A 21,855-nucleotide genomic window follows, 5' to 3' on the forward strand; every position below is an offset into this window, starting at 1 on the left:
ACTCGTGCTGTCTTCAAAGGTTAATAGCGCCCCGCTTTTCCGAATTTTAGAAGAGGTCCTTTCTTCTTTTCTTCCTTCTTTTTCTTTCCTTGTAACATTGACACACCTCTTGTAAGGCTCCAATGTATATTTTGTCTACTATACATGTTTTGGAATATACATGTTCGAATGCATTTTGTGCAAACACAAAGAATTTTAATACTACATGAAGGTTGTGGGCAATAAATTTAAATTATATAATACGATAATTGTGCATGCGGCACACTAACTTTCTCTATAAAGTATCATTAAAATTGAATTTTTTTTGGTTTTTCTAAATCCATGATGCAGTGAAAACTCCAAAGTTATACATACTATGGTAGTCTTAATTAGAGTTGTGAAAAATTTGTGTTGAGTGAGATAAGTTATTGGCTAATGAATAATAAAGGGACTGAATTGGCGTAATTGTCGAATACAAAAGGATTAAAGCATAATTTTGTCCCTCAACTTTCTTACTCTTGCATTTTTATCCTTCCCTTGATTAGTTACCTAAGACTTCGTTTGGGAGTTGAAGATTGAGGTAAAAAAGAATGGAAAGGAAGAGAAATATAAACTTTAACTTTTATTTAGGAGCTTTTTCGCCATGAAAAGTAAAACAAACTGGGGCTACACCGCTACAGTTTAAAAAAGTTTTCTGCCTAGTCCGTAAAAAAGGACTGAAAGCTGGCAGGAGTTTTTATACAACTTTTTAAATGTTAATTTTATCATTATATGTCTACAACACAATTTTTTATTTACGTATCTATCCCCTATTCTTCACTTTTATTCTTTAAACTCCATACAATTCTAGTTCATTTGTTTTTTTTTTTCCCTAAACAATAACAAACTTGTATTGATCACGATAATCTTTACACTTTGGAGCAAAGGCTGTTCATTTCTATGCACGAAAGTGCATCAATAGCATAGAGGATTAATCCATTCCTCATCATGTAAAATACCTAAAGCACAGTCACTAATTCTATTACTAACATGGTTATCATTCTTAGTCATAAGGCAAAAGGAGCACATGTAAAACAAAGCTCTTAAGCTAAGTATATCCTCAACTAGAGTGTGCATTTTGATATTTGTCACACTACGAGATTGGATCTGCTGGAGTCATTGCTTATTGCAGCTCTGGATTATGATCTTCTTCCACCTCTTCATTGCCAGTTTACTTATGACTAGCTTAATTGCCTCAACTTCATCCAGTTGTTTGATAGTTGTAGCTTCTTTCATGCATTGTCCAAGCTGCCACTATGATATCCCCTTCGATCATAGCAGTCCCACCTATGCCAACCTCATTAGTTTTCGTTCTCCTGTGAGTAGCAATACTCACTTTAATCAACCCTGCATCCTCCACTTCTGTACTCTTGAGTTTGGTTAGCTGCTGTTTCTTCTGTGCTCATCTTCTCCGAATCTTTGTATGCTTGACTGTATTCTATCCACTCCACTTGAGCTTTCTGCACTGTTACCATTGCATGTCTTTGTTTGTTGTTGAATTCCCACTCATTTCTGCACTGTTTTTCCTAGTTCACTTGTTTCAGTCCTTAGTATTTCTAGTTTATTTGTGTCACTCCGTATATGAAATGCCACTATCAACTCCTACCATCCAATCGATGCCTTTTCAGTCCTACAATTTAGTTAGTTGGCCTTGCTCAACTATAGAGTTCTGGGAGAAATTTCACGTTCAATTGCTTCCCCTTACCACGCCAAAATGAGCTGGCTTAGACCTGCTTTAAAATTTTGTTAATCATCACAGTCTAATCAGTTCCTGTTTTGTAAATTCGATAAACTGCAATAAGAAAGGATGGAACTAGTTTGCCAGGTACTAGCTTTATATTATGTTTTTTTCAAGAATTTCCCAGATATTCATCAAATCATCTTCTTGCGGAAATTTTTTGGTCAGAAAGCCAGCAAATCAGAAATAAACGGCCAATCCAGCACTAATCAATATTCAGAGTGCCAATTTCTTATGGCACAGGTACAGATATACCAATATGATTGTGCTGGTAGTAAGATTTCCATAATAACCAAAAAGGACTAAGTAAGTACATGATCCAAACAACAAGCATCATTTGGTTTAGGTAGCTTTACACTTGTGAAACTGAAAACGATGAACTGAGCCAATTCCAGTCTGGAGAGTGAACGTCAATGAGCAATACAAAGAGACCTCCTAATTCCTTTCCCACCTAATATGCTTCCAAACCCAACCCACCCCCCCCCCCACCACCCAACAAAAAAAAAACCCACCCCACTTCCCACCCCAATGCACGACATCCATCTTATCTTGTTTGGCCATGCTGAGATGCATATAGAACAGTAGAATTTTAAAAACTTCCACCCCCGTGCATGCTAATCAAAGGCCCCTCTAATACCATCCAGGCTCTCTCCTAAAGATACTCTGCCAAAAAAGAAACAAACGTCTGATAAGCAGCAGCAACATTGAAAAGAAACAAAAGATAAAACAGGAAGGATGAAAGAGTGACAGATGATTAGGGATCAAGTGATTATCATAGTTAATTATAGACAAGTAAACAATGTAGAGATGTGTAACTTGAAATAAAAAAGAAATCATTACAGCTGTTGCAGAACACAGAGACATGCAGCTTATATTCTAATTACTGATGATTGTAAAGCCATCTTGATTGAGGGTGCAAACTGGTTTAGTATTTGGGGATATCTTCCTAGTGAATGGGCACAGCTTACTTTAGATTAATATTGGTCCCTCCACCATTATCACTGTCCCAAAAAATGATCGTCTAATCTAAGCCCCTGAATCCCACCCCCTTCAGGCTTCCTGGGCCTTGCCAAATGCCTCCTGAAGTTGCGGTATAGAATTCTCCTGGTATAACCCGGCTAGTCACTGAACTCATTTTGTTACTAAATGAGAATTGTGCCTTTTGACAATGTCCCTAAAGGGTAATGCAATGGAGGACATGGACTTGAGCTGGCCAACACAGTTTTCTTCTGAACTACTCCTCACTGGACCTCACTGATTCACAACAGGCAGCTGGTTTACGGAACCCACCCAGTATTAAGATAAAAATTCTCCAAAATACAAACATCAATTGCCACAGATTTCATCCACCGCCTTCCTCTCGTAATCCAAAACACTGTCAAGATCGTTTTGCTTCTCGAGCAGTAAAGCACTTTCATTTATGTTATCAATAAGCCTGTTGGTTATGTTATCATAACCATTCGACTTTCTGATGAATAAATCGTTTCAGCATGACACCGAGTCTCTTCAAATTTGAGGTTGAGTAACAGTTGAATTCCAATATTTCATGACATGCGGATTTTACTGGAATCAATCTCTACAAACTACTCAATTTTCAATTAATTTCTCCCCGCCTATTATGCATTTCATTCTACCAAGACTTCGGAAGAAGAGGCCCTGACACTAGTTACTGTAGCTGCCAGAATTTTCTCATACTATTATTGCTTCTCTTACCTTACTCTTCCACCCTTGAGTCAACAGGCAATTATTTGGCTTCTCTCACCAAACAGTAAGCTTGTGGAGCTGTAGTGATGCAATTATTTATGTTTCACATCTTTTCCACAAATAGAAAAGGCAACGATTGATTCAATCTGAGTTTTGAAAGTGAAATAAGCATCATAAAATGTCGTAATGGATGCAAAACACATTCAAAGAACCCACAGGCAACATATTCTATCAATCATTCTGGATTAATTATCATCGTAGATGCTAATGCAGTTAAGCAAGGCACATATGGCAAAAGAAACATTAAAACATGATATTCCATATAATTCTCCAGATATACAAGGCATCTGTCTTACTTGTGCATGCAGTACTTGTACTCTTGACTCCTGATGTAATCTTTTTCTCCTTCTTCCAACTAATTCAAGAAAACCAAAAAAAAAAAGAGAAGAAAATTCAGATTAATCATCAGCCACCACAAAAATTGCACAAGCAGACCACAAGTACCATTATTAACATTCATTTTCCTTTTCCTTTTCCAAAAAGCAAAATCAACTAGATGCTACTATCAAAGTTCATACCAGTCCATTTAATCCTGAATCATCTCAAACAATGTAGTATCAAAACAAACTCTTTTTGCAATAAAATCAGTCAAATCATAATTTTTTACATAAAAATCCATACAAAAATTTTCCAGACCGACTTTGATCCTTACCGGATCACTCTCATAGACGAGCTGATAACAGGTTGGTGAGAGGCAATTCAAGGCACAATTCTCCTTTGCTATCTTGGAAGATTTACATTGCTGACCCCATAATCCACTATTCACCAAAAATTGCACCATTCAACAAAAAATTAGACATACCAAAACACCACAAGACTAAGTAAGACACAATGAATTAAAGATAAAACAGAATGATTCCTTTCTTCTTGACTATCACCCCCTTTTATGCCAAATAATGATAATTATACACAAAACCCATCAAAAACCCTAACTTTCCATCTTAAACGCGTATCTAATTGAGTTAGTCTCGAGAAATAGATACAATTTGAAAAAAGAAAAAAAAAACTTTCTTTAAACTGAAAGTACCTTTCAATGTCTGCATAGCACTGGTTTCTTCTCTCTCGAATCTCGGATTCCTCTCAAAAATAAATGAATAAGAGGAACAAGATCATAAAACCTTAAAAATTATGTAAAGATCACACCTGACAGCAAAAAATAAAATAAAAGGATAAACTTACAGAGATTGGCTGACGAGATTTAGCTGCTACATCAATGGAGGAAAGCAGAAAAACAAGAGCCCATATGGTTAAAACTATGTAACTTTTGTGTTGTTCAAGGAAACTCATGTTCTAGCTCTTGTTTTAATTGTTTATGAGGTTGGTTTTTTCACTCTGATTCGAAGGACTGGCTGGGGAAAACTGTGTAGTCTTATGGAAAGTGGTGGTGTTGGAAACTTGAATGCTGAATATTTGCAGTTTTGTGCCCTCAGGATTAGTTTAATTTCTTATTTTCCCCTTTCGTTTAGAAATTGGTGTTTTTGCTGACCCAAAGAAGAAAATATTAGTTTTATGTCCTTTTAAAATATGGAAAGGGGAAAAATTCGTTTTGATGTTTTCAAAGTAGAGTATGCAGTATGCCTTGTAGATTTATAGTTTTTTAACTAAGGAGTAAGGAACATATTTATATTTATCAATTAAAAGTAGTGTTTCTTCTGTTCACATCTATTTCTTACTTACACTAGCATAAAATTTTGATTTGTTACACACTTATTTCAATGTAGCTTAATTTGATTTCTTGCTCAAAATTATACATTCTTTTGATCTGTATTGAAGTTTCTCCAAAAAATTTATTTATCTACCACTAAAAAGTTTTGCTAATTTCAGTAATTTTGAATCCCTAATTAGATTTGCTAATTGCCGTAATTGAGAATGGCATTGAGTTTAAAAGGTATATTATTTTAAGTCATGATTGAAATGAGTCTTTAACTAGAACTTTACAAATTTATACATCATTGATGAAGTCGGGGGCAAAACTCATAAGTAATCTTCGAGGTAATTTTCTTTTTGTAGGAAGATTGATTGGAAATTGAAGTTTTATCTGTGGAACAATATCTTGAACCATGGTGGTGATGGCTTTACGTTTTCTCTCCAAGGTTTTGATATCTACACAATTAATTCCAGAACAGAACTGCTATCAAGTCAAGTCGAGTTCGAATAGAACTCGAGTAGTAGTGCACTACTCAACCTCTACTCAAGTAAAAATGCTTGAGTTTGAGGTTGAGTAGAGGTTGAAGTTGAGCTAGTCGAATTCTTCAAAGTAAAGTTCGAGTTCATTTTACCTTACTCAAGTTCAAGTTCGAATTCAACCAAATTGAGTTTAATTAAGTTCAATCAAGTTTAATCTAGTTTAATTAAGTTTTCAAGTTCGATTTTTTTATTAAATTTCATAATTTTTATATATAAATACGCTACTTCATAAAGTTCGATGAGTACTCGAGTTTTGATTTTTTTCTACTGGAATTCGAATCGATTACCTTATCCTGTAACTCGAACTTGACTTAAACTTAGTCAATGCTGAGTTCGTGTCCAACCTTTCATCAAGTTACTGTATTTCTGAACAAATTCCTGGATAACAAGTCTAAAGATTTTCTTGTTGGTGATATCAATATTGATCATAGTGACGATATTGATGCTAGTGACGATATCGATCATGACCTTGATATGGAGTTGGAGTTGCTAACTATGATGATGCGCTAACTATGGATATGATGCCGAAAATAGACCAATTTTATATCATCCTTCAATTTGAATTAGCAAAATAACCTTGCATAATATGAATTCCAAACATTATGATTTGGATGTGATTGAGTCAAGTTTTTCGAGTTGAATAGTTTGATTAATTTACATTCCTCCTCTGGGACGAACCTCATAACCTTCTTTCACACCTAATTGTCCGTCCAAGACCTTCCATCATATCCCTTCACTCGAAAACCATCACTGTTTGGAAAGAACAAATTTTAGAAAGCAAACTTGGAGGTGGAATACTTCTTTTTGCTAATAATCTCATGATCGTACTTCAATAATAATTACTGCTTTGAAAAGACTTACAATTGTTTTTATAGTGAATTTAAAATGGTGATAGTATTATTTGGTTGATTCTAAGATTGTCTTCAAGACTTGATGCTCGATTTAGTTGCCGTTGTCTAATTCATCTACACCTGAGATAATTGTTACTTGTGATTATCCATTGACTAGAATGAATTAGTTTTCCATTTCCTTCTTTTAGAGTAGTTTAAAGCTCGGGCCGTTATGTGATATAACAAAATTTTGTCATTCATGATATCAATTTACTCTTATTTCAGGTTGGTCCACGATAAAAAATTTTTTGTCCCTTACCTTGATAAAATTCTCATGGTCTAATTCTTTAAGTAATCCACAAATTTTAATTAGGAAAAGATTAAGCTACTTTTGTTTCCCTTCCCTACGGTTTATCTCTCATTCAGCTCATGGAATAAGAGTTTTTTTTTTCCTTAAACGTCTTACAATAATGTTCAATTCTTAAAACTAGCTATTTTTCTTTCTTGGCAAAAACTAAATAAGTAGAATTAGTTTTCTACTAGCAAAACTGATTTTTGCGTCAAATGCATCACCATATACAACTCCCTTGATCAATATTCTCATAAAAAAGCTTCCCGCATTATTCTCCCCTTGTTTTCCTTCTTGAAAAATTTCATCATTACATAATTTTCTTGCAACTCAACCCTAGATCTGGAAGACAAATGAAACATTCTTGAACATCAGCTTCTTCCCAACAAAAAAAGAAAAAAGAGAAAAAAAATTTAACCTAAAGACAGAGAAAGAAAATCCCAAAAGAAAATAAAAAGGAATAGAGGATCTACAACATCTATAGAGGGTGACAGGCCCTTGTGCAAAAAATTAAACAAGAATGGAGGAATCAAGGGAAGGAGATTGTAGGGTTCCTTTGATCTCTTCCATATTTTGTGTATGCGTAACGACCGGTGGAGTCCTCCTGGCTATGTATGTTTTCATGCCTTCAGTCTCTGAACCATGGTTTCCAATTGCAGCATTCATTTTGATAGGTTCCCCATGGATTTTTTGGGTTTTTACATATATATATACCTGCATAAAAGCTTGTTGTCGTCATAATGGTCTTAATGATCGAAGATTGTCAAGGAGGAGGAACGCCACGATTTCAAACAACGCAATGGCAAGAAATGAATCCATCAACGATCAGCCTTCTGCTGCTTCTGCTGCTGCTGTGAATTCTCCGCGCGAAGGAAAACATGTGCAATTTGGTGGTGTGGTTGTAATGGATAGCGAAAACAGCAATGGTCACGAAAGCCACCAAGATCCATCGGTTGCCTCTTCTAAAGAATGTGAGATGCCATTACATTTAGGCGTTTCATCTTCATGATAGGAGTTATGGGTAATTCTTCCCTTTTTTTTTTTTTGGTCATTTTTGTGGAATATGAGGATAGTTTGTATCGTGATCTCCTATGCATTAATAAGTGGAGATTAATCCTTTACTATCATGGATAGATAATGAGATTATTTGATGGAAATATCAGATGAATTGTTGAGAACAAATTGATAAATCTTGGTCGGCCAATGTGACAACATCTTTATGGTGTATTAGTATTTGGGACGTAAATTGTTGATGCTGATACTTAAAACTTAAGGAGGGAAACGACTACTTTTTCGATCCAGCTCATAGAAGAAAAGAAAAGAAAAAAAAAGGAATGTGATATCCTGATCTCCCTTAATTTCTTGGATATTTTCTTCTTAGTTTCTCTTCATATTTTTCTTTATAATTTTCACTATTCCCATTGACATTCTACCTTAATTTGCCTTTGGTTGCCAAACTCTTAAAATGGTTTTAGTTGTGCAGCTTAAGTCAATTTAAAGATGGGTTTGATGCATAATCTAATTCATTTGGAATTGTTTGTTGTTGTGTGTTCATTGTTGCAGCTCCTAGTTGAAATAAAAGCTTTTTTTTTTGGTTTGAAACATTCCTTCAGTTCTTCAACTGGCACTTCCTGCAGCTTCAATTGAAAATAAACAAGGAAAAGGTTAAATAATCTTTTAGTTTAAGATGCTTCATGCTGCAACTCTATGAAGAATTCAACATCATATATATAAGGCTTAGAAGCACCAGCTTTGATTTGTAAACCGCAACATATAAACTGAAAGCATCCATTATGCATATCTACCGTGGACTTGGATTAAATAAGCATCCAAATATTTTTGAGAGTTTAGCTATAAGATATTTATCTTTCCTATTTAATTCTCTGTGATTTTTGTCATTAATGAATGGTATGTGAGGAGAATGTACAAACTTATGAATCAGGAATGACTATTTATAGAAGAGGAATGGGACAGGGTTCAGATAAGTTTTGCACCATTTTGTTGGATTGGTGTAATTCTTACTATATTTGATGTAGTTCCCACTAAACTTGAATACAAACAAAATTCACAATGAAACCTAAATTGTTTGGATTTACACTAAATTTTATGAAAACTACAATGAGTGGTTAAAAGTACCTTAAAGGAATTAGTAAACTTCTTTAGTTCTTCTTAGCAGAGTTTACTATTAAAGAAGGTCAAAAACTTCAGGGGAGATTTCTTGCTATTGCATTTGGCACCCTTAAACTTTAAAAAATTTTACTTGGTTCCTCTACTTTAAACTTTTTGTAACATTTGAAATTCATTTCAAAATATAATATTAAAAATCTCATTTTTTGAGAGAGGATACAATTTCAATCCAAATTTGTATTTTTATTGTGCTTAATTATCATAACAGACTAAATTTGTCTCTTAATTTTTCTTAATTGATCGATATTGTTCTTTAATGAAACTTTAAAATTCTTTAATAGATAACAAGATCAAAAAATTTCTTTAATATTTTTGTGTCATTGATTTGAACAAGAAATGTTAAATTATTTAAAATTATGAATGACTTATAATACTCTTACAAATAAATTGCAATAATTTACAACTATGAGAATCTATTTTTGTATTAGCTTATAAACAATACAAACAAATTTATATATAATTTTTTAGTATCTTATATCTTTAATTTTTCAAGCCATCGATTTGAAAAAAATTATAAAATTGAAAAATATGTAAAAGATTTACTATAAAACTTCTTAAATTAACTCAAAACACAGCATATGAGAAAGAAAATATTATCTTTGTAATTTGCAAAAAACTTTAATTATCATTCAATATTAACGTTTGATATTTAAAAAACACACTACATTTTGTCTAGTTAGAATAAATCTTCATATCTTTTGTTTTTGTTTTTAATTTGTTATTAATATACTCATAATTGTGGTAATAAAAAGATAGACAACACAAGGGTGAACTTGGAATGAGAATATATTTACTCTCTCAAAATGAATTTTTTAATATTCTATTTTAAAATGGGTTATAAATGAAACAAACTACTTAAAGTAAGGGAGGCAAGTAAGATTTTTTTAAGTTTGAAAGTACCAAGTGAAACACCTTAGGAGAGGTTTTTGAAATTATCCCATTAAAGAATGTATATTCCATTATCTATGTGAAATTCTCAAATTAGACAAGACAAATTTTATTGGTCATCTGATGGGACAAATTCTTTTAGTCACAGAAGTATGTCAATGCATGATTGTCGTCCTGGTCCCTTCCAATTACCTGCTTATACTTGTATAAAATACTTTGTTGTTAATAATGTATAAGATGTGCATATTATGTCATTTCAATTTCTGCTAATACCATTTAATGTTTATAGGTGATGACGGTCACCAGATAATATCATAAATAATCTTCCTTTTTTCTCTTTTCCTTTGCTAAAAATAGGAATTCTTCAGTTTTTAGAATTTCTGTTCCAGTCCCTTTTCAATTCTCTAACTTTTTGGCCTTCTGTGTTCAAAAAAACTCATTCCACCTGACTAATTTTATACCATACTTCTACTTTACATTGTTCCATAGTCTGTCACATTTGAAACACCCAATACACAACATATTATTATCAATAATAATATATATTCACCTGGCTTAATACGAATCAGGGTCTGGTTTAATTTGAAATATTATTTCAACATCAAATGGTGTTCCTAAAATTTATGTGAAAAATTAAGATGATAATTAGAATAGTAGAAGATCTTGATTTTTGTTGGTAACTACTGATGTGCAGCTGCACAATAGGTGGTAGCAGAGGCGGTGGCCAACAATTGCAGAAAAAAATTTACAATTCTCAAAGGTTTTGGGACGCGGTTGCAGCACAACATTTTGCTATTGCATGCTTTTCTTAGTAAACGACATGTTGCCTTAATTCTTCTTTTTTCTAATTTTTCACCCTCGTAAATGAGAATTCCCAAACTTAGAGCGTGGAAAATGTAATAGCTCACGCACTGGGCACAAGATCCAGAAAACACGACAATTCTATGTCACCAGGGCCAAAAAGTTCTTTGGAATCCCAAAATTTTGACATCAAATCTTAATGAAAGTAGTACCAGCCCGATAGTGTCCATGATGCATTTGGCATTTTCTTTTTTTTTTTTAGGATCGGACAGCCAATTTTTGCTGTTATGACTTATGATTCCCAATACATCTTGAACAAAATAGGAAATAAATAAATAAATAACCACAAAGTATCCCTGTTTCCATCTGATAACGATACAATGAACCATGGGATTTTTGTTCTACTATCTATTAAAACAAAAACCACTTTATTGTCTTACATAACCATTGTCTGAGGTCATATTAAAAAGGCCATAGCTAATTTTGTGTGGCCTAACATTTTCTGTGCGATATGGAACAGCAGGCACCTTTTCTGTTGTCTTCATACGTTGAATGCATATCGTGAGTACACTAGAAAGAAGGATCATACACAGCTGCAGCAGGGTCAGAAAATAAGGACAATATGACGTCCAGACGAAAAGAAAAAGGACAAATACCTCAATACCAATAGGCAATACTAGGCAAAAAATCTGTCCAAGTTTCCCAATTAATCCTCTATGGCTTTCTGAAAATGAGCTCACAAGGACAAGGCATGTGAAGGGCAGCAAACAAGTCTAGTTGAGTTAAGTTTTGCCTTAATCAATTTGAGTCTTGATTTAATTTTACCAAACTTGAACTCGACGAGTTTTCAATGTAAAGTTTGAACTTGAGTTCGACCTTAGTCAAGTTTGAACTCGAGCTCAAGCTTAAAAAATAAAAAATAATTATTTTATTTCTAAAAAATGAATAAAATAGTAATTTTTTTTTATAAATAATAAAATATTAGGGATATATATATATGTATATATATAATTGAACCGACATGCGAATTAACGAGTTGAATATTTTTGAACTGGAGTTTGACTTGATCAGTTCGAATTCAACTCAAGTTTGATGTTGACTGAATTCGAGTCTATCTTTAACTCAAACTGCTCATGAGCCGACGACTCGTATGCAGCCTTACGTGGAACATCATGCCAAACCAAGAAAGAGTGGCACCAAAGGAACCTTAGCTGCGTAAACAAAACTAGTCAAACTACATGTGTATGGCACGTGAGACTTATTATCATGCATGCAAAAAAAAAACTAATAATAATAATAATAATAATAAATAAAAAGTTAATGAGAGCTAAGGCTGTGTTTGGTAAAGGGGTTCAACTTTCTATTTGGGAATGGGAAAACGAACCAAAATTTATGAGCTCACAAGAATGTATGCAAGTCTTTCAATCCTCTCTGGTTTTCTGCAAAATGAGCTCATATTGCATGTGGAACATTATGCTGGACCAGGAAGCGGTGAGCGACAACAAAGGTAGCTTAGCTAGGTAAACAAAACTACTCCCGCAAGATGTGCAGGGCACGTGGACATATTATCATGCATGCAAACAGAAATTGGTAAAGGGATTTCAACTTTCCACCACAAGAATGGGAAATCATACCAAACTTTTTGTTTAATCAATCAGCAATGGAATTGATTCGTGATAAGTGTTTGGAAAAAATTTAAAGTTGCTAGGACCAAAAATTTTTAAAAAATAAAATCAAAGTTAATTCCCCTAAGTGTTTGGAAAGAAAAAACCCATTGAAGTACATTTTTCCCACTCTCTCGATCTTTCTTCCAAGATGTTGAAAAGTTTTTCAAGAAATCCACACAGTTTTAGCCTCTAATCAGCTAAAGTATCTATTTATCAAACGAGGGTGACCAATAACATTGATTACGTTCCTCCACTTGATCATCATTTATAATTAAAACACGCCCTGATCATCATTATATACTGTATTACGTTTCAATTAGTGATGTTTTGCTTTAGGGGTATAGGATCAAGAATGGATATCAAGTTTAATGATATCCATCCCACTTGTTATATGTGGTGAAATATTAAAGGAAATATTAATTTGAAGGAAATAAGAGTGTTAAAATATTATCTTTTATCATCCTTTGTAACTTAATTTTCAAATCTTCTTCCAAACATTCTATCGAAGGGCTAAAGGAGAAGTTGACTGCACAACCGAACACATTGACCCTGTCCCACACTTTAGAAGAGACAATAAGTACTGCATATTTTGAAAAAAATTACCCTAATCATCTCTTATATATTCCTGATGATAATTTTCTATCCTCCAACATCAAAATGAATGATATTAGTGTCTTACAATTAAAAAATGCTTATTTTTTGACCATAGTCATTTATCCACTCAAATTTTGACCGGAATAAATCATGGACATTTCATGTTATCAATATTTAAAGGACAAATTTAACAGCTCATTTAATGTTGATCCAATTTCTCAACTATTCTTAAACACAAGAAGTGAAATTGGGTCAATTCACTCAATTGTTGATCCAATTTTTCTAAAACACCTTCTTCACCCTCCCTCCCTCCTCTTCTCTCTCTCTCTTCTTTTTTATCCATCCATCACCCTTTCCCCCCTCCTCCTTCCTCTCCCTCTTAAATTTTCACTTCTACTACCTCCCTTATTTCTCTTTCCTCTTCCCTACCCCTATCTCTTCTGCTTAACTCCCGTTTTCCCTTTGCTCCCCTTCCCCCTATTTAGTCTCGCGACTAGATGGGGGATAAATGGGGAGAAGGAGGAGACACGGGGGTTGTGGAGAGCAAGTAGGGGGAGGAAAAAATAGGGAACATGGTGGAGGTGGAAAGAGGGGGAGTGGGTGAGACTAGAGGAATTGGAGGTGAAAAAAGGGTGGCAGGTAAAGAGAAGGAGGGAGAAGAGAAAGAAGATGAGGGAAAGAAGAGGAGGATAGAGGGAGAAGGACAAAGGTAGAAACGAAGAGTGAGAGAGGGTCAAGAACACCAGAACGGTGGTAGCGATTTCTGGTGAAAGTGGGAATAGTAGTGATAGAATAGAGAAATAATGACGTAGTTTCGGGTTTGAGAAATTAGAGTTTGGATGAAGAAAAATGGATAAAATTAGTGAATTAAATGAAATATTAGGCTATTATTAAGTGAATTGACATATTTGCCTTTAAATATTGACAAGATGTTATTTTCATGACTTATTTCGACCAAAATTTGATTAAAAATGTGACTAGAAATAAAACAAGAACGTTTTTTTTATTTAATAAGAACCAAAATCACTCAATTTTTATTTTGAAAGACTAAAATTTATCATCATTGATATGTGAGGAAGGATTTTGCAAAATTTTCATACATTTTCTAATATTTTTGGCTTTACCAGTTTTTTTAAATCCAAGAAAGAAAGTAATCTTTTAGTAAAGCTGTGGTCCGGTATTCTTCCTTTTACAGTTTTTGTTTGCTTGAATATTCCTTTATGGAGTGGTTGAATCATTGATGCTTGCCTTTTAGTCCCTCAAGTCATCATAACCGACTTAAACATCTATGCATATAATAAAATGGAAAAAAAGATTGATAAAAGAAAAGGCACAATCACTCCAGCTTTACTCGGGCACCACATATATATACATATATTCCATGAAAAGTGTGAAAAGCTACTTATTTGCTCATTCTCAAAAGGCTCAATATCCCAAACCCAAAAAATCACAGCCATGAATGCTCCCACGGGAATGTGCAAAAGGCAAGACAGAGCTAAAATTGATGACAACCATCAAACACGCGATGAAGATCAGATGGTGCTGATTCCAGGCCTACCAAACCACCTTGCACATCTTTGCCTCTCAGCCCTTTGCCCTTCCCTCCTCAATTCAGTTTGCCAATCTTGGCGCCGGTTCATATATTCCCCAAACTTCCCTCCATTCTTCTCCCTCTATGCCCTTCTTTCCTCAACTTCACCAACCTCGAACTCGGTTGAATTCTTCTGCTTCGACCCCATTTCATTAGCATGGGAATCTCTCCCCAGCCCACTGTCCAATCCACCCCTGAAGCTCCTCCACCGCCATTCATCTTTCATATCAAGAATCCTCCCAATTCAGTCCCTAACTGTTTCTGGTCGGTTAGTTCTCATTGCCGCGACTAATGACAAGTTCCTTCCTGCCTTCCATCGTCCGTTAGGCTTCGACCCTCTATCGAACAAGTGGTTTTTCGGCCCTCCACTTCTCACCCCGCGTAGATGGTGCATCACTGGCTCAGCTGATGGAGCAATCTACGTCGTAAGCGGCGTCGGATCGAACTACAGAGGGGATGTAGCAAGGTCTGTGGAGAAATGGGATATGAAGAAAAAGGAAACTGAATGGAATTGGGAACAAATGGCAGCACTGAAAGATGGGAGATACAGTAGAGAAGCTGTTGAAGCTGTCGGATACAATGGGAAGCTATGCATTGTTAACGTTAAAGGGAATGCTATTAAAGAAGCTGCTGTTTACAATATCATGACGAATCAGTGGGAGGTGATGCCTGAGGGGATGCGTGGAGGATGGAATGGACCAACCGCGACGGACGATGGAGGACTAATGTATGTGGTGGACGAGACAACCGGGGTTTTAAGCAGGTATACATCTGAGAATGATCATTGGGAGGAGTTGATTGAATCGGAGTTTTTGAAAGGTGCTGATCAAATAGCTGCTGGAAGAGGAAGAGTTTGCGCAGTTTGCGCTGATGGTGCACGTATTGCTGTGGTGGATGTGGTGGATAAACCAGCAAGAATTTGGATAGTGAATCCCCCACCTAAGACGGAAGCTGTTGCTGTTCATATATTGCCAAGGATGATCCGACAAGATTATGATTAGACTAATGTTGAAAACCTGTGCATTGATTAATCTGATTAGTTATCATGAAAGAAGATATATATGACCAATAAAAAAAGAAAAAGAAAAAGAGTGTTTCGAGCTCATAATGTTTATCTAGTGCCCTTAAGTAGTTGTAAAGTTTGTACCTCATGATCTTTCCCCTGCAGAATTAGTGTGTTGTATTCTGGGGAACTTTATAATGTATTACGTTAAATTTTACATAAATATGTATGTCATTTGTTTATTAATATTTCTTCAATCTTTGTGGATTAGAAGGAACATCCAAATTAATCTGATGGACTAATTAACTTGAAGAGTAGTAATGCCCTCGCCATGGTGTTGGAGGTAATTATAGTGTATTCTGCTGTCTGAAATCCTGTACTAGAACTGATGTTTGTGGTTTAGTTTCTTGAGGAAGTAAGGTAGTAAGTAGGAGTAGTACTGTACTGTACGAAGAGCTTCAGGAAAAAGTTTGTTTTAGGTTATCCTCATGACAAAAAGTTAGAAGAGTCATGACTCAGATATTTTGTAATATCCTTCCATTTTTTTGGAAGGCTTTTTTTTTAAATAAATCAGGGAAATTTACCTTGGTTTTTAATCATCTTCATTGCCTACAGCAAAAGAAAAAAAAATCATCATCCTTCTTCAAAAATATATGAATGCCTCATATGTTTGGAAAGATGAACTTGACCATCTTTTATGGACCCTTGCATCGGAAGGAATATCTCTCTTTTGGACATGTATGCGTATCTTCAAACAGTATCATGTTCCTCAATAGACATTCATTAGGTATATGGCATGATCATCATACTTGTGTTTCATGAGCAAGTGGCTAAATGGGGCAAAAGGTTTATGAAATAATTGATCAATTCAAGAAACATTTTCAGTAAAGTAATCTTAGCTTGATTATGTGAATATCTCTACAATAATAATAAAACCTCTGTAAATGTTAACTTTATCTGTTTTCAAATTTACCCTTATCTCTATTATTAATTAGTCGTTATCTCTATTATCAATTGACACAAATCTTACTCAACCAAAATCACCTCCTTTCAATTCTCACCTTCTCCCTTACTAACGATTTTTTTTACTTCCAATTATACATATATCTGCATAATACACTTTTTATTACATATTACATAAAATAGTTATATCCACTTACACTATTTTTGTGATTCTTTCGATTAAAAATATTTTTTGACAAGTTACACACACATCAAAACGTGCTTCGATAGCTAGTTATGATAAATCCAGCCTGATAGTTAGCTCAAGCAAGCAACTTTCTTTGCGTCCCTGCCCACCTTTAAGCTGGATTAATGCCGAGTATCAACCCATCTCTTTCTGAAATCCTAACATATTATTTGTCTTCACAAATATGGTAATGTAACGTTCTAAAATCGAAGCAAAAGGAGCAAACTGCTCATACGAAGTTGCCCTCCATTATCTGATCAACTAACCCACGTAAAATTATTTAAGAAATTTGTCCTGCAAGAAACACGAAAGAAAAGACCAACAAATCTTGAAACTTCTTGAAGAATAACAAAAGTCAATTTGATGCTTGGACTGACTTTTGTTGATCTTCCAAAACGTAGATAACACGTTAGACCGCATGAAAGGAATTGTAAAGATGCCAAGATGAAAACTTTTTTTGTTGGAATGCGACAAGAAGTGGTTAATAAAAAGCCAAGTTCAAAAGCCTCAAGTCTGAACCACTCCAACTCTAACTTTTGACCTTTTTTTTGCAATCCACTATTTATTTATTCCCCTTCCTTGCTACTCCTACGTTCCTTCTCATATCAAAATTCATACTATAAATTGTCGGACCAAATTCGACTCATTAAATCACAAAAAATTAGCTATCAAACATCTTTAAAATACTTTTGTACTTAAAAGAGCGCTTTTTTTTTTTTTTTTTTTTTGTAAATGCATAGCAATGCTAACCGGGTCTTTAGAACCTCTTTGTCATTCTCAGTAGGCGTCATTTTGAGATGGAAGAAAGTAGAATTGAGAAAAAGAAACTAAATATTTTTTTCTATAAGTTTTTTTTTAAAGATTAAAAGAAATCATGTTAGCCAAAAGCAAAAGAACTAGAGTTGTACTTCAATCTTTATATGACGGTACTTTTTGCTTCATTTTTAGTGGGTTTGCAACTATGTCCATCATCAAAAGTTCTTTTTATTTAACCTACTTAGAATTCTATTTTTTTTTTAATTTCTAGATAATACCTCCATATTTAAACATTTTTATTGGACAATTTGGTAGTAATTTGAGTTCATTTATTTCTCAAATTATAGAAGATGTTCATTCTAACTTCTCAAACTATCTAGTAGTTTCCTTCTACAGCAACGCCAAAAGAAAACAACCCTTTTTAAGTTCTCTTTTATGGCACTATATTTAGAAAATGCTTACATTGATATCTTGTTTTCATCACAAGTGATATACATCATACCTTATTCGACAGATTGCTGGCTTATGCAGTTTTAGAAGTCACCACATACGAAATTTATAGCAAACTGCGTACCAAAAAGTATTGAAGTTAGAATCCAAAAAAAAAAAAATTTTAAAATTTTTGTTTGGGTGCACATCACAAGGACTCAATACAATTATGTTTTGTATGGTTCTGTTCAGTCATTGTATATATTTAAAATTTTTGTGTATAAATACATCGTAATATTTTATTTATATCTATCTCAAATATAATAATAAAATATAATTATACACCAAATAATGTAAAAAATATAATAACCAACGTCTTAGGTTTCAACAGCCCCTAACACAACAGTACGGAAATCCAATGGGCTGAACCAGACTTTAGCCGAATGACAAAAAAGCAATGAATGGAGGAAGGTGCTTTTCTCTATCCAGTATCCTCAGCTGACTCAAATATCAAGTTAACATCGGAAAGATCAAAATCAAAACAACAAGAAGTGATACAGGTGTCAGTTTCTATTCGGCCCTCCACCAGACACCTTACAACTAGCCTGTCCGGACTGGACCCGCTATTTTTTTTTTCCCCCAGATTCGGGTTGAGATATAATTTCATTGCCCGGATCCAGATTATGCCCGTTTATTCTAATAAAAAAGTGGGTCGAATACGGAATATAGAATTTCAATCTGTATCTGATTTGGCTCCGTTTAAATAGATTAATAATTATAAAATATAAATACTTCTTAATACAATAATACTTCTTTTTCCAAATTACCAAACCCTAATATTCCATATAAAATGCATAATTTTGTCGAGTTTTATTTCTGCCAGATAGACTCGAGACCCCACCCAGGACCAGTCAAATCCGGTTCCAAGATTATAAGTATATGACTCGTTGAGTAGACGGTTCGAATCCAAAACGGGTAAATTATAACGGGTTTAAATTCGAAATATTCAATTTCGACCCAGACCTAACCGGCTTACTTATAACTCACATTTTGGCGCTCGATTGTATTGATCGCTCATCTCTTAACTTTTCAGTTTTCTTTGGTTGCAAGTGAGGTGTATGTTTGAGAAATATAAGTTTTTTTTTCTATTTAGGCAATTATATTTTCTATCAATTGTATTCATTATGGCATTCGGGGAAAGATATAAAACTTGTGAACCTTTAGAAGAATTTGCAAATTTCACCTAGGGCCTGTTTGGGACCTGAGTTTTTCAAATTTTTTAACCTACACACTTCAAAATATCTAATACATAAAAAATTTCCTCTTTTCTTCTTCTTTCTCTCCCACCCCAATCCACCACATCTTCATCGCCGGCTACCACCTCCGCAGCTGCTTCCGGCGCCGGCCTTCCTTTTTTTTTCCTTTCTCCCTCTCCCCCTCTCCTACCCTCCCCCTCCCCCTTTGACCGATCTGCGACCCCTCTCTTTTCTTTTCTTTTTTCTCTCCCTCCCCCTCTCTTTCCCTCCCCTCTCCCCCTTCCCTTCCCGACCACCCTCCCCCTTCCCCTAGCTGCAATTTGGTCGCGCGACCAGATCGTAGCCAGTCGCGGTACCAGACCGCATCTGCGATTTGGTCACGCGACCAAATTGGGGGAAAGGGAGATGGAGAAGAGGGGGAGAGAAAAAGGAAAAAAAAAACCATGGCTGCTGGTTCTCTGGCTTCGGGAGGGAGAGGGGGAGGGTGAAGGGGAGTAGAGGGGGAGAGGGGAGCAAAGAGGGAGAGGGACAAGAGGGGAAGAGAAAAAGAAAAAAAAAATTTGGACCATGGCTGCTGGTTCTTCAACGCCGGAGGCAGAGGTGGCAGGGGAGGGAAGGGGGAGGGGGAAGGAAGAAGAAGAAGAAGAGAGGAAAAAAAGAAAAAGAAAAAGAAAGAAAAAAAAGGTTTTCATCTTAAAAAATTTTTCCAAAAACTTCTACAGTGCACTACAGTAAAGTTTTAGACAAACTTCCAAAAAACTCAGGTGCCAAATGGGGCTCTAGTAGGCCTGTCAACGGTCCGGATCCGTGAAATTATTGCGGGTATGGGTAGGGATTTAATTCCGTTACCCGGACCCGGATCCGGATCTGTTTTGTCAAACAAAAAAAATGGGTCGGACACGGAATATAGTATTCCGACCCGTATTAGATCCGGATCCGGATATAAATGGATTAATAATTTAAAATATGTATATTTATCAATATAATTTGATTAGGGTGATATATTTAAGTAAAGTCAATTTGATTTATTTTCCTATTTGGTTTTTTTTTGTATTAGTTAGAAATTAGTGTACAAATATGTTTTTTTCTCATTTTTATTGGAAATTGTAAATTTTCATAATTTTTTTCGGGTAGACCCGGACTCGGATCCAAGACCCGTCGGATAAACGGGTCGAATCCGGATCCGATTTGGTATGCCGGGTCCGGGTCCGGAATAATGAATTCCGGCCTGGACCCGACCCGTTGACAGGCCTAGGCTCTAGTTTGACAAGATATACAGAGAGTTCAAACCTCATCTAGTGCGTCACAAGGAAAAATTCAGATAGTGCAATAGTGCACTTATCTAGTTTGGAATTTCATTTCCTAATCCCATATACAAGTTCCTTTGGACTCCCTTCCTCCATAGTATAGAATCAATCCGCTTGCACTTGTCTAGTTTAGAGGATCACCACCCAATCTCCATACAAATCCCATTGGGCTCCTCTTCCCCATGGTGTAGGATTAGTGTAGATTAGTGTAGAAGCGGTGTAGAATGCTACTGTTGTCAAAAAAAAAAAAAGATATACAGTAAGGTAGAATTAAAACTGTCGGGCCGAAGTAGAAAAGAATGCTTAAAAATCTACTGCATATATTGATAAACCACTGCTAAAAAGACGCACATTAGGCCAGTTTATGATCTGGCCTAGTGAATCCATAATATTGGGTCATCTCTATGGATAGCCGACTAAAAATGCAATACGTACTCGTTTCCATGCACAAACTTATGTGGACTTACGAGGTACGGGCTGTAGTGCAAAATCAATACCTTTTTTGGGTTTTCTACCAAAGAAAAAAAAAGAAAAAGAAGAAAAATGCCCGATTGCTTTTACAATGCGCCATAGATAATAGATAGTAGATGAAAAGTGAAAATTTCCAGTGGTACAGAAACAACCCATGAGCTTATTAATTTTGCTCACAAGACAGTAATTCATAACAGCTAGAATTTCATTAGTTGTGTGGTTTTTATTGACTATTGGGTCATCTAAAATAATTTTTAAACATTTTCTCTTCAATGTTTCACCAGCTAGCAATTGTTAGAAAAGGGGAAAAAAATGGGGGTTCAAGACTGAAAAACAAAAGCTGTAAAACTCATCTTGCAACAATAGTTATATTTGTTAATTTTCTCTCCAAGTATGTGCTTCTATAAGGATAAGACATGGACTTGCATATAAAGAAGGGATAATTTTAGAAACCTCGTTTGAGGTTTGTGACAATTTCACTTAGCTGGACTTTGAAAAATATCACCTGCCTCCTTAATATTTAATTTTTTGTAACATTATCAGCTTATTTTAAAATATATTATTAAAAAACTCATTAGCGGGTAGAGAATATATTTTCATTCCAATATTACCCTTTTCCAGTAAACCATTTTAGTTTCATAAGAAATCTAATTAGTCCTTTTTACGTTTGAAAACTCTGTTGATATAATTTTTTAATTAGGAAGTACATGGGTTAACAAGGTTTAAAGATCTATTAATAATTTTTGTGTTGTTAGTCCACACAAGAAATATAGTGAAATTTTGAGATTCTAAATAATTTAGAAAATACATAAAGTTATCAGAGAATTTTA

At 34.8% G+C, this 21,855-nt stretch overlaps 3 protein-coding genes across 3 annotated transcripts; 2 read left to right on the forward strand and 1 right to left on the reverse strand.

Annotated features, from left to right (window-relative positions):
• Window positions 1-2,280: 2,280 nt before the first annotated feature.
• On the reverse strand, window positions 2,281-4,807 carry LOC113759393. Its single transcript, XM_027301965.1, has 5 exons — window positions 4,700-4,807; window positions 4,548-4,597; window positions 4,173-4,278; window positions 3,817-3,875; window positions 2,281-2,419 (listed from the first exon to the last, which is right to left on the reverse strand). Exons 1-5 carry the CDS (start codon window positions 4,805-4,807, stop codon window positions 2,371-2,373), a joined length of 372 nt encoding a protein of 123 aa, XP_027157766.1. The 3' UTR covers window positions 2,281-2,370.
• Window positions 4,808-7,406: 2,599 nt separating this feature from the next.
• On the forward strand, window positions 7,407-7,895 carry LOC113759394. The gene has a single exon (XM_027301966.1). It carries the CDS (start codon window positions 7,407-7,409, stop codon window positions 7,893-7,895), a length of 489 nt encoding a protein of 162 aa, XP_027157767.1.
• A 6,583-nt stretch (window positions 7,896-14,478) lies between these two features.
• On the forward strand, window positions 14,479-15,652 carry LOC113759396 (F-box/kelch-repeat protein SKIP25-like). The gene has a single exon (XM_027301969.1). The coding sequence runs from the start codon at window positions 14,479-14,481 to the stop codon at window positions 15,613-15,615; it is 1,137 nt and encodes a 378-aa protein (XP_027157770.1). The 3' UTR covers window positions 15,616-15,652.
• The last annotated feature ends 6,203 nt before the right edge of the window (window positions 15,653-21,855 follow it).

Source organism: Coffea eugenioides, chromosome 2 (assembly GCF_003713205.1).
Source record: "Coffea eugenioides isolate CCC68of chromosome 2, Ceug_1.0, whole genome shotgun sequence".
Lineage (NCBI taxonomy): Eukaryota > Viridiplantae > Streptophyta > Magnoliopsida > Gentianales > Rubiaceae > Coffea > Coffea eugenioides.

Excerpts from the sequence above, each read along its gene's own strand:
- LOC113759393 (XM_027301965.1), bottom strand. The coding sequence starts at position 4,807 with ATGAGTTTCCTTGAACAACACAAAAGTTACATAGTTTTAACCATATGG. Across the intron at positions 4,279-4,547 it reads TGCTATGCAGACATTGAAAG|TGGATTATGGGGTCAGCAAT; the intron begins GTACTTTCAGTT and ends TTTGGTGAATAG. Across the intron at positions 2,420-3,816 it reads TACAAGTACTGCATGCACAA|AGTATCTTTAGGAGAGAGCC; the intron begins GTAAGACAGATG and ends CTTTTTTGGCAG.
- LOC113759394 (XM_027301966.1), top strand. The coding sequence starts at position 7,407 with ATGGAGGAATCAAGGGAAGGAGATTGTAGGGTTCCTTTGATCTCTTCC.
- LOC113759396 (XM_027301969.1), top strand. The coding sequence starts at position 14,479 with ATGAATGCTCCCACGGGAATGTGCAAAAGGCAAGACAGAGCTAAAATT.